At 40.4% G+C, this 13,102-nt stretch overlaps 1 protein-coding gene and 2 non-coding genes across 3 annotated transcripts in view; 1 reads left to right on the top strand and 2 right to left on the bottom strand.

Moving 5' to 3' along the window:
• The window catches only part of LOC108520545 (vomeronasal type-1 receptor 51-like), a 9,042-nt gene extending 8,107 nt beyond the window's left edge, over window positions 1-935 (top strand). Inside the window, 1 exon segment of the mRNA XM_017859977.1 lies at window positions 848-935. Within this exon segment, the coding sequence (XP_017715466.1) occupies window positions 848-935 (88 nt within the window).
• On the bottom strand, window positions 647-718 carry TRNAM-CAU (transfer RNA methionine (anticodon CAU)). The gene has a single exon. It is a non-coding gene; the product is annotated as a tRNA-Met (tRNA).
• Window positions 936-2,657: 1,722 nt separating the features above from the next.
• On the bottom strand, window positions 2,658-2,730 carry TRNAK-UUU (transfer RNA lysine (anticodon UUU)). The gene has a single exon. It is a non-coding gene; the product is annotated as a tRNA-Lys (tRNA).
• Window positions 2,731-13,102: the final 10,372 nt, after the last annotated feature.

Raw genomic sequence — 13,102 nt, 5'->3', positions numbered from 1 at the left:
TTTTTTTTTTTTTTTTTTTGCACTAAGTGTAAGAAATCAAACTGGTCTATATAGGATGAATGCAAATAGGATGAATACAACAGTCCTTATTGATTTACCTACGATTTGTAAAAGGGAAGACTGAAGAGGTGGAACCAACTGATTCCCTTCAGCAACTAGTTATTGAACTTAACATTGGCACCCAAAAAAGGACTTTTCTGGTGACCAAGAAAAACAACAAAAGTAATGACAAAGGCAGAGAGGTGGAGAGCAACTAGCTTAAAACAATAAAGTTATACATTGTCAAATACTTATTAAAGCAAATAATTAATAAGAAAGAGAATATCCCAGCAATTAGCAGAAGTAAATGTGGGTTTTGTCATTTCCATGGTGAAATCGCATACAATGTAGTAATAAAAATACATCTCAGCGGAGCATACACTTTTGTTTGTCCGACACCAGGGAGGAAAGGAATTTTCCAATGTAGGACCGTAGGGTTCAGTGAAGTAGGTGACTTTTGGGAGAAAGGTGAGATTTCAAAGGAAAGAAACTCATAACTCAGAGCAGAAATGGGGGTTTTCAGGAATGGTTGAAAGCATAAAATCCAGGAACTTGGCTTTTTGTGTGTGGGGGGGGGGGGGTGTCATGCATTTAGCTATAAAACTCATAGCAGAGGATGGTTTCGATCCATCGACCTCTGGGTTATGGGCCCAGCACGCTTCCGCTGCGCCACTCTGCTGACCAGATAACAAACCCCACTAATCTTAATTTCAATCATCAAAATCACCTTTCAGTAACCACAAAATTTTCGTTTTCTAATTATTTCATTTTGCATCTGATGGTTTACACTGTCCCTATCTCTGCCAAGGAAGTTGAAGATTCGCTACTCGATAACCAAATGGCCTCAGGCCATAACCTCCGGATCTGTGTTTTCCAACCTGCCAAAGATGGTCTGAGCCTCTTAGTAGACACTCATTTATTATAGCGAGCCCAGGAGGAGGGCGCCAAGCAAAACACCAGGTGTAGTCTTCTCGAGTAGAATCTAGGCAGTCGTGGAGCGAACGCAGCTGTCACCGGAGAGGAATCATGTTAACCGTCTTGTTTGTTTCTATCAAAAAATTTCATAGACAATCGTAGAAGAGATTTTTTCCCTTGATGCGGTAAAAATGATCAATTTTATTAAAGTTCAACTCGACTTGTGTGTGTTCTGTGTGACGAAATGGAAGGTACACATAAAGGACTTCCGTTGCATACTTCAGCACAATGTTATCTCCCGAAAAACACTCCTCCAGCTGATTCCGTTACAAGCACAGCTAGTGGCTTTTCAGAAAACACCATTTTATTTGAAAGAATGATTAACAAGCTATGGTTATTAAGACTCGGTATTTGACAGACATGATATTTTTATTTTTTAATTAACCAAGTGAGCCTGCCACTTCAAGGAAAACAACTGACAGTATTTGTGACCAATGATAAGAGTGGGGCTTTCTAGCAAAAATTTGAATGTTGCAAAACTTGTATCCGTTATCATGAGCCTGACAACTTCCAACTTCTGACTTTTATGAAATTGTTAGTGTTAGCAGTGTAATTTTAAGATTTTTAGTTGACAGTAAGTATTGTACATATATATGGGGTATAGAGTGATACTTCGATACATGTATAAATATGTAATTATCAAATGAGAGTTTCTTCATTTGCTTGCAAAGGCACAAGATTTTAAACAAAATAAAAACGGTGCCCCTGAAATAAAGAGGATAAACCTGATGTATAGCTCAAATTATTACATGACAGCTACAGTTTTGATTGGATCCCTTTTGGGGCCACTTTGACAAAAACACGAATAAAATAATAAACTAATAAAGATAAGATCTTACTCTTCTTGTGGCTTATATCAATCAGGGAACAGAGCTTTTAGGAAGTCCCCGAACACCAGCTCTCATTTGTAGCTTCCTTTATAATGACACTAGACAGGGCCATTCTGGAATATTGCAAATCTTTTATCGTTAGTAATGTAAGCTTTTGGATGATGATGGAACATGGGCTAAGGCTAGCATGCTCATGCTCGTAATTTTTTTTTTTTTTTCTCATTTACTCTATCTCTCTGTCCACGCTAAGACTGAAGGACTGCCCTCTTTCATTTTCCTTGGTAAAGTGGCGAGCAGTTTACCAAGGGGAGCCCAAGCACTGTCATCCAATTGCTGGTCACATACACAATTAACCAACTTTTCTTTCACAAATTATCTTTGATGTCATGTCTAAGAACTCTTTAGGCCGGGAGTGATGTCTCACTCCTGTAATCCCAGCACTTTGGGAGGCTGAGGCGGGTAGATTGCCTGAGCTCAGGAGTTGGAGACCACCTATTGCAACATGGTGTAACCTCGTCTCTACTAAAAATACAAAAAAATTAACCGGGTATGGTGGTGTGCGCCTGTAGTCCCAGCAACTTGGGAGACTGCGGCAGGGGAATCGCTTGAGCCCCAGAGGCCAAGGTTGCAGTGAGCCGAGATGGCTCCACTGCACTCCAGCTTGGGCTACAGAGTGAGACTCCGTCTGAAACAAAGATGGCCCTCTGTCTTCACCTAGCCCTCTGTCCTCAAATCTTTGCTACTGGCTAAGGTAATATTTAACGGATTTCTTGATGTGTCCTCATTCTAAGCAAGTAAAAACTACTCTTTCAGCGCCTGGACAGGGAGTTGAACCCTGGACCCTCAGATTAAAAGTCTGATGCTCTACCAACTGAGCTACCCAGGCTCCCTGAGAAGCATTTTCTTACAGTTCTACAAATAGGATCAATGATTATCACAGTTCAGTGGAGTATACATTGGTTCTTACATGCGAGAAAGAGTAACTCAGTAGAACTTTAACTTCCACAGAATCAATTCAACCACCATTCGTTTATGTTTTCTGCAGGTTCATAGAAAAGAAATTTAAGTAACATAAAAAAAAATTCTTATTTGTGTGGTTCGTAGAAAGAAAAATAAACAAGAAAACAACTGATTGCTCCTAATAAATACTTATGTAACGTTTAGTTAAATCTGTCAGCACTGTCATATTTACTGGGTAACAAGAAATAACCAAAAAACACACAAAGAGGAACAAAGAAACAATTAAAAAACAAAAACAAGAGAAGTGGGAAGTTGACTGGGAGCAGTGGCTCACGCCTGTAATCCCAGCACTTTGGGAGGTCGAGGCGGGCGCATCACCTGAGGTCGGGAGTTCGTAGACCAGCCTGGCCAATATAGTGAAACTCCACCTCTACTAAAAATACAAAAAAAAAAAAAGTAGCCAGACGTGGTGGCGCATGCCTGTAATCCCAGCTACTCAGGAGGCTGAGGCAGGAGAATCGCTTGAACCCGGAGGGCGGAGGTTGCAGTGAGCCGAGATCGTGCCACTGCACTGCAGCCTGAGCGACAGAGTGCTACTCCGTCTCAAAAAAAAAAAAAAAAAAAAGAAGAAGTGGGAAGCAACCAGTTGAAAGCAATGGTAAGAGCCTGACAAATCTCATAAAATGTCCCATTATTTATATTTTTCACTGCTCTGGGGTGTTCTTGCCTGTCTAAAAGAATTTTGACTAACGTGATACCTACCACATATTTTCAGTGGACATCTAACATTTTTCATTAAGTTTAAGTTTTTCTGAAGGATATAGTGACTTGTATCATAGGAATCTAAAAACCGTAGTAATTTAATACTTACCAACAACCGTTTAAAAGAGGGAGGTGAATAGTGCCCTCTCTTTAATTGTGGAAGATTTTACATTGATCCTTTATTTTTCTGCATTCATAGTGCCATTCCATGTCTCTTGTAGAATTTTTATCCTAGTACAATGTCATTTTGTAGTTTTGTTTTTTTTTTTTTATCCTTCTATGACACTTCTTTGGACCAAATATAGATATAAATATTGAAATTTATATTTAATATAATGTAAAATGTTACTATAATGTTATTTCCTGTTACCTGAAATGTGTGTTAAAAATAGTTTTTCTGGATTGTGTTATATTTGCATCTACTGCTAGTACTTAATCAAAACTTAACAGGTAAATAACAATTTTAAAGCCCCTTTACTGGAAGATGTAATGGAAGTCAATGCGGAATTTGTCATCCCCCTTCCTCCACGAAATTGTACGCAATATGCAAGTTCACCTAGATCGATGGAGGTTCTAACTTAGTATTCCCAATTGTTTCCATGTTGGGAGCTCGAGAGAAGACAATTTTTAGGCTGGGGCAATGTGTCATAGGCAAACAACTACCAGAAATTTATCGGGTGATATCTTTCCATGGAGTGCCATCACTGATTTGATTCTCAGACTTTTAGGGAAGATACAGAAGTAGATTTAAACTCCGAGTTGCCTGTAGGCCAGGATGGTTTTGATCTTTCAACCTCTGAGGTCATGAGCCCAGCAGACTTCTACAGCACCACACTGCTTACGAATAGGTAGCACTGCTAATATTCCATTCAATTTTACAGTTTTGCAACATGAAGATGGTTTCATTGTTTTCCTGAGTCTTTTCTTTCCTTCCTCCCTACTCGCTCCTCCCTTTTTCTGCCTCTTGACAATTGGCCCCCTCAAGAAGCAGGTGTCTTCAGTCCCTCCATCTCTACGCAGTCCCAATCTGTCAAATATTTAACCTTTGAAATCCTTTCTGGCCGGGCGCGGTGGCTCACGCTTGTAATCCCGGCACTTTGGGAGGCCGAGGTGGGCGGATCACGAGGTCAGGAGATTGAGACCATCCTGGCTAACACGGTGAAACCCCATCTCTACTAAAATACAAAAAATTAGCCGGTCGTGGTGGCAGGGGCCTGTAGTCCCAGCTATACTCGGGAGGCTGAGGCAGGAGAATGGCGTGAACCCGGGAGGGGAGCTTGCAGTGAGCTGAGATCGCGCCACAGCACTCCAGCCTGGGCGACAGAGAGAGACTCCGCCTCAAAAAAAAAAAAAGAAATCCTTTCTTCAAAAGCTTCCTTGAGCTCTGAGGAGGAACTACAGAGAGAATCCAGGAGGAGCCCACCAAGCAAAGCCCTTGGGAAACCCTGCTTGAGAAGAACTGGGGAGCTCTGGAGTTAACACCTCCGCCTCAGGGACAAGTGTCTTAACTACCTGCTATCAAAAATCTCAAAGGGTTTTCTTTGCATGCGAGGGAGCCAGACTTTCAGAATTTCACTTCCGACTGCATAACGTTTGGATGCGTTTTGACAGGAACCAGGAGTTCCTGTGTTTGAAAACCGGAGCTTATTTCAGGGAACTGGGCTTTTGTTGAGGCTGCCTCTGAGTTGGTATATTCTAAGAGTTACATGACTATATGCCAAATAATTTTCTTCCACACAGAAGTGACTAGAAGTCACGTAAATATTGCCCACCAAATCCCAATTTAAAATCTCTACAATTTAACATTCCAAAAACTCCTGTAGCTGTTCCTCCAACAGAACAAGTGTGACAGAGACATTGACGTGGAAGGGACAGTGAAATTCCTGATTGTTTCATGTCCTCTCTTGCTTGTGGACTTTGCAGCTGCATTTTCTCTGGAGGATCCTCCCCTTTTCTTATTCGCCAGTTCCTACTTGTCCTTCAGATTTCAGTTTAAACATAACCCATTACCTCTTTCTGAAAGCTTTTGCTGACTCCCCAAGAGCAGTTTTAGAAGCTCCTGGAATATACATAGGATTCCTGAGATTATTTTAGTTATATTAATAGTACTTATTATTACATGTATAAATTAAACGATCGCTTGCGTGATCCTTCCCTAAATATTAGCATACTCAGGGCTCAGTCCTTAAATACCATAGACATACAAATGCCTCTTTCCATCTTGGACTGCTGCCTCAAACACTAGACTCACTACCTTTTTTTTTTTTTTTTTTTTTTGAGATGGAACCTTGCTCTGTGGCCCAGGCTGGAGTGCACTGGCATGATCTCAGCTCACTGCAACCTCCCCTGCCTCCTAGGTTCCAGCGTTTCTACTGCCTCAGCACCCTGAATAGCTGGGATTACAGGCACGCGACATCACACTCAACTAATTTTTGTGTTTTTAGTAGAGATGGGGTTTCACTATATTGGCCAGGCTGGTCTCAAACTCCTGACCTCAGGTGATCCACCCACCTCAGCCTCCTAAAGTGCTGAGATTACAGGTATGAGCCACGGCGCCCTGTCTGCAACTGCAACGCTTGACAAGCATTTTTTACCTTTCAAAAAAATGAACTCCTGATTATTCTTTCAGGCTTGCTCCTCAAGAATCTTTCCCATCTCAATAAACAGCCAGTATATCTGTGCTATCATCTTTGATTGCTCTTTCCTTCAGATCCTACATCCCATCAGCTCTACCTTCAAAATATATCCATAACCTAACCATTTTTTACCACTTCCATTGCTACCATACTAGAAAATCTATCACCACATCTCACCCAGATTTTCACAACAGGCTCTTCACTGGTCTCCCTGCTTCTATTTATCACTGCCCTCTTACTATGTATTCTAAATGCAGCAGCAGTGGCTCTGTTCAAGACTCTCCCAGGGTTCCCTTCTCATTCAGTTTAATAGCTAAAGTGCTTCTAGTGGCCTGTAAGGGCTCTTCTCCCTTTTCTTCCCCTCTAGCCACAAGACCCCCTTGCTCTTCCTCAAATGTCAGGCAAACTCCTGCCTCAGGCCTTTGCACTTACTGTTTGCCTGGAAACTTCTTTTCCCAAATATGTGCCCTGTTCCTTTCCTTATTCCCTTTAGGTCTTTTCTTAAATGTCACTTTCTCAGTGGGGACTTACGTGTTCGACATCTTTAAAAATGCAAAACATTAAAAAAAAAAAAAACAGCCATTGCTATTATCTTTCCTGCTTTATTTTTCTAAGTAATTGCTTATCACTATCTAGTGTACTACATATTTTACTTATTCATTTCATTTCTTTGCATTTCACGTTAGAATACAAAATCCATGAGGAGAGGAAGTTTTGCCCATTTTGTTCACAGCCATAGTCCCAGTGCCCAGCAGAGTACTTGTGATGTAGCAGCTACTCATTAATAATTTGTTAAATAAATGGTCCACCAGAGTACACAGGAAGCTCTCAATACATAAGTTTTTCCTGAAAGGGGACAGGAATGGTCTGTTCATTGCTAAATGTTCTGAACTCTGTATAGCTCCCTGTTGTGATTATGTGTGTAAACCTGACCAAGTTGCTAATCACAGGGCTGTTTAATCACATTGATCCACCACGCTGGTCAGTGCTTGTATGAGAAGTTAAAGCTTGACCCTGCAGTAGGACTAAGCATCTGAGACTTATAGTCCCATCTGGGGAGCTGCAGGTGTTGATCTGCATAATCACTAATTCTTTCCAAACCTTTTCTCTGTCCAGAAACAAACACTGACTCCTGAGCTCCTGGCTCCTAAGAATGAAGATAACACATGAAGCCTTGAGGGAGTGGGAATCTGTTCTAAGAAGACATACTTTTCTCTGAGGTCTCTTTTAGGGCTTTAAGAGATTTTGTTTGTTAATTTGGCTTATATTTTGAAAAGGTAATACACTCACAGAGTTTAAAAGACAAATAGTTGCAGTGAAAAGTTTCCTCCCATCCCTGTCACCTATCTACTTGGTTTCTACCCTTTCCTTCATCCTCCAGAGGTTTCTACTATTGTTAATTTCTTGTCTTTTCTTCTTTATCTACTTGCATATAAATACAAATATAGATTCACATGTTCTGGACCTTGCTTTTGATACTTCACAATATATTTTGGAAATCTTTCTATATTGATATATAAAAAGCTTCTGTGTTTGTTTTATGTCTTCCTATTGTAAAATATGCAGAGAACTAAATAAGACCTACATGTAGAGCTTTGAAAAGTAGTTTTACAGTGTACACATGTTTAACTATAATTCAGGATAAATAGAGCACCGCTGTCATGCCTCATTAATTCACAACCTCTGCCTTGCACACTCTCTTCACTCCCACAGAAAACCACAATCCTGACTTATGGTAATCATTTACTTACATTTTTTTTTTTATTTTTTTTTTTTTTTTTTTTTTTTTTTGAGACAGAGCCTCTCTCTGTCACCCAGTCTGGAGTGCATTGGGGTGATCTAAGCTCACTGCAACCTCCACCTCCCCGGTTCAAGTGATTCTCATGCCTTAGCCTCCCAAGTAGCTGGGATTATGGGCACCCACCACCACACCTGGCTAATTTTTGTATTTTTAGTAGAGAGGGGGGGTTCGCCATGTTGGCTAGGCTGGTCTCAAACTCCTGACCTCAGGTGATCTGCCCACCTTGGCCTCCCAAAGTTCTGGGATTACAGGGATGAGCCACCATGCCCAGTCCATTTATTTACATTTTTAATACATTTTACCACCTATACATATATCCCTGAACAATATAAGAAAATTTTGTTTGGTTTGAAATTTATATAANTTTTTTTTTTTTTTTTTTTTTTTTTTTGAGACAGAGCCTCTCTCTGTCACCCAGTCTGGAGTGCATTGGGGTGATCTAAGCTCACTGCAACCTCCACCTCCCCGGTTCAAGTGATTCTCATGCCTTAGCCTCCCAAGTAGCTGGGATTATGGGCCCCCCCCACCCCCCCTGGCTAATTTTTGTACTTTTAGTAGAGGGGGGGGGGGTTCGCCATGTTGGCTAGGCTGGTCTCAAACTCCTGACCTCAGGTGATCTGCCCACCTTGGCCTCCCAAAGTTCTGGGATTACAGGGATGAGCCACCATGCCCAGTCCATTTATTTACATTTTTAATACATTTTACCACCTATACATATATCCCTGAACAATATAAGAAAATTTTGTTTGGTTTGAAATTTATATAAGTATAATTATACTTTCTTTTGTGTTGTCTTTTCACAAAATTATTTTTATAAGATTCATTCATATTGTACATATCTCTGACCTGTCCATTGTCATTGTTGACTTGCATTCAACACTATCCAATTTCCGTAAATGCGCACTCAGGTTGTTTTTAGTTCTTGGTTATACAAACACTACTACTATGAACATTCTCGTACATATTTGCACATGTGCAAAGATTTCTCTTGGATATATATCTAGGATAATAAGATATGTATATCCTTAACTTACTGAATAATATTCAACTGTTTTCTAAAGTGGTTTTATCAATTTAGATTCTCAGTAGTAGTGATGAAAGTTCTTACTACTTGGGCCGGGCGCGGTGGCTCACGCCTGTAATCCCAGCACTTTGGGAGGCCGAGGCGGGTGGATCACGAGGTTAGGAGATAGAGACCATCCTGGCTAACACGGAGAAATCCCGTCTCTACTAAAAATACAAAAACTTAGCCAGGTGTGGTGGCGGGTGCCTGTAGTCCCAGCTACTCGGGAGGCTGAGGCAGGAGAATGGCATCAACCCAGGAGGCGGAGCTTGCAGTGAGCCGAGATCGCGCCACTGCACTCCAGCCTGGGTGACAGAGCGAGACTCCATCTCAAAACAAAACAGAACAGAAAAACAACAACAAAAAAGAAAGTTCTTACTACTTTATATTCTTACCAATAATGATTAGTTTTTGTTTTTTTAATTTTAGCAATTCTGGTAGAAGATCAGTAGTATCTAATTACAGGATTAATTTGCAATTTCCTAATTTCTAATAAGGGTGATTGCTATAGTTGTTTTAAAATATGTCCACCAATTATTTGGCATTCTGCCCATCAAAAGGTGGAGTCTAATTTCCCTCTCTTTGATTGTGGGGTGGAATTAATGACTTGCTTTTAACAAAAAGAATGAAGCAGAAGTGACACCATTCCTGAAATCTCAGACTAAATGATAAAAGGCAAAATACCTTCTGCCTGATGCATTCATATATTCATTCATTCCCAATCTCTCTCTCTCAGCTTGTCCTTGAGATCTGGCCACCATGTTGCAAAGAAGCCAAGCAGCAGTGTGGAGAGCCTACATGTAGCTGATCCTATCAGAGTCCAAATTCAGGTTACAGCCAACAGCCAGAGTCAACCTTCAGACATTTAATTGCTGGAATCTTCAGATAATTTGAGCCCAACTTCAAGCAGCCACAGCTCACACCCAGTGAATCAAAGACAAGCTGACCCCATGGCACTCAGATCTAATTGCAAGTTTGTGAACAAAATAAATGTTATATTAAGCCAGTGACTTTTAAAGTGGTTTGTTTCATAACCAATATATAAACAGAACTATTAACTTTTAATGTGACCATTTTGGATCTCATCTTTTGGGAAGTCTCTATTTTTCCCAATTTTCCCCGTTTTTCTATTGAATTGTCTATATTTTTCTCATGGACTGATAGAAGTTCTTTATATATTCTGTATTTTCATGATAATCCTGGGTAAGTTATTTATATTGCAAATGACTTCTCTGACCTGTGACTTTCAGTTTCATAATTTTATGGTGTCTTTTGATGAACATAGTTCTTCATTTTATTTATTTATTTATTTATTTCATTTTATTTATTTATTTATTTATTTAATTACTTACTTACTTACTTTGAGACGGAGTCGCACTCTGTTGCCAGGCTGGAGTGCAGTGGCATGATCTCGACTCACTGCAACCTCCGCCTCCCAGGTTCAAGTGATTCTCCTGCTTCAGCCTCCCCAGTAGCTGGGACTACAGGCACCTGCCATCACACCCGGCTAATTTTTGTATTTTTAGTAGAGACGAGGTTTTACCATGTTGGCTAGGATGGTCTCGATCTCTTGACCTCGTGATCTGCCCACCTCAGCCTCCCAAAGTGCTGGGATTGCAGACATAAGCCACCAAGCCCGGCCTATTTCATTTATTCTTAACTTACAAATTTAACGTCATTAAATGTATCATTTTCCCCTTATATTTAGTATCATTATGTGTTATTCCTTCTTTAAGAAATCCTCTCCTACCCAAAAGTCCTGTGGATATTTTCTATATTCTCTTCTAAATGCTTTATACTTTGCCTTTTACGCTTCAGCATTACTGCACCTGAAACTTTAATGTGTGATATATTTTCCATAAGAATATCTAATTGTGTCAGCATGATTTACTGAATAGTTCTTTCTTTTTTTACACTTCTACATTATCCTATTTATTATATACCAAATGTATGTTTTTTTGTTTTCTGTTATTTTTGGCCATTGGTCCATTGGTGCATTTGTCCATCATTGTACCAATAACCACATTGTCAGTTTACAAGGCTTTAAATGAAGTTTCCACATAGGGTTGAGCAATTTTTCTCTTAGTTCCTTCTTCATCAAGAATGTTTTAGCTATTCTTGGCTCTTTACATTTTCATAAAATATTTAGAAAAGCTTATTAAACTCAATAAAATGTTGAGATTTTAGTTAGAGTTACATTAATCTATTAATCAATTTTAGATGAATAGATATTTAACAACATTGTAGGATTTTACAACTCATGAATATATACTTTTGTTTCTCTAAGTCTTTTTTTTTTTTTTTTTGAGATGGAGTTTCGCTCTTGTGCCCAGGCTGGAGTGCAGTGGCGTGATCTTGGCTCTCTGCTACCTCTGCCTCCCTGGCTCAAGTGATTCTCCTGTTTCAGCCTCATGAGTAGCTGGGATTACAGGTGCCCACCACTATGCCTGGGTAACTTTTGGTAGAGACAGAGTTTCACCGTGTTGGCCAGGCTGGTCTCTAATGCGTGACCTTAGGTGATCCACCCACCTCGGCCTCCCAAAGTGCTGGGATTCCAGGCATGAGCCATCACGCCCGGGCCTCATTGTATTGCATAATTACAATAATAATAAAATACTCACAAAGTAATTCTGTGTAGGTAATTGTGCATATTTTACAGATGAAGGAAATACCTCTGAGAGGTTATATTAACTGACCAAAAGTTACTCAGTTGTCAAGTGGAGAAACTGGTGCCCTTAACCATTTCCTTTTTTTTTTTTCTAAGATAGAGCCTCACTCTGTTGCCCAGGCTAGAGTGCAATGGCCCGGTCTTGGCTCACTGCAACCTCTGTCTCCTGGGTTCAAGCAATTCTCCTGCCTCAGCCTCACGAGTAACTGGGACTACAGGCGCCCACCACCACGTCCAGCTAATTTTTGTATTTTTGGTAGAGACAGGGTTTCACCATGTTGGCCAGGCTGGTCTTGAACTCCTGACCTCGTGATCTGCCCACTTCGGCCTCCCGAAGTGCTGGGTTACAGGCGTGAGCCATCGTACCCGGCCTGCCCTTAACCATTTTCTATACTACTTCTCTCAAATGTGCATTCCATTTAAGAGAATGGGTATACTCTTCAACATTATCCTGTCAGGGGGTCCACCAGATTGAGTCTGGTTAACAAGTTTCATGTCTGTACTAGACTGAAGGGAAATGACTTTGATTTCCAGGTAAGTTAGAGTAAAACAAATGCTCCAACTTCTCTGACAGATTTGGGTGGAGAGTACACGGTTACTTAAGAAAGCAACAAACCTTCACCTTTCTTGAAAAATGATTTAGATTTCCTTTGTAATGTGTTTGCTTTGCAAGTGCTTCTATTCAGCTTGCTGCCCAGATTTGGGCACATCACTTGGGAAGAAAGGTCTATTAAAAGTTAATAATTTAAGATTAAGCTCAAAACCACGTTTTTGGGAAAAGGACAACCTCCCACATCTTGAACATGGCTGTACCTTCTGAGCATGTACCTGCCCCATAGAGGCACTTTCTCTCAGCCTTTTCACTTCTCCAAGGATTGAGCTACCCTACTGGGACATGTAACCTACCAACCTACCCTCCTGCCTGAATTCATGGTCAATGACTTTATGATGAAACCAGATCATTTTCTTTTCACACACCACCACACCCAGCTAATTTATATATTTTTTTGTAGAAACAGGGTTTTGCCATGTTGCCCAAGCTGGTTTCAAACTCTTGAGCTCAAGTTATCCACCATCCTCAGTCTCCCAAAGTGCTAGGATTATATGCATGAACCAATGCACCCAGCTGAAACCAGGTCATTTTCTATTGAAATGTAACTGATAAGAGATACAACCACTTTAAGACCTCTGCTGACTGCTTATTATCATGTTTCCCTTTAAAGTCATTTGAAACTTTCCTTATTCTCATCACAGGTACATGAGGTAATATGACTCATTTATGGTCAATGGAATATATATTAAAATATTGCACAAAACCCATAGGTCATGCCTCTAATGGGAAAGTGTCGTCTTTCAATTCCTGCCAGC

The sequence above is a fragment of the Rhinopithecus bieti genome, unplaced genomic scaffold, assembly GCF_001698545.2.
Source record: "Rhinopithecus bieti isolate Rb0 unplaced genomic scaffold, ASM169854v2 scaffold_51227, whole genome shotgun sequence".
Taxonomy (NCBI): Eukaryota; Metazoa; Chordata; class Mammalia; order Primates; family Cercopithecidae; genus Rhinopithecus; species Rhinopithecus bieti.
Note: the sequence above shows the minus strand (reverse complement) of the source record. Positions and strands in the feature narration are given on the sequence as shown.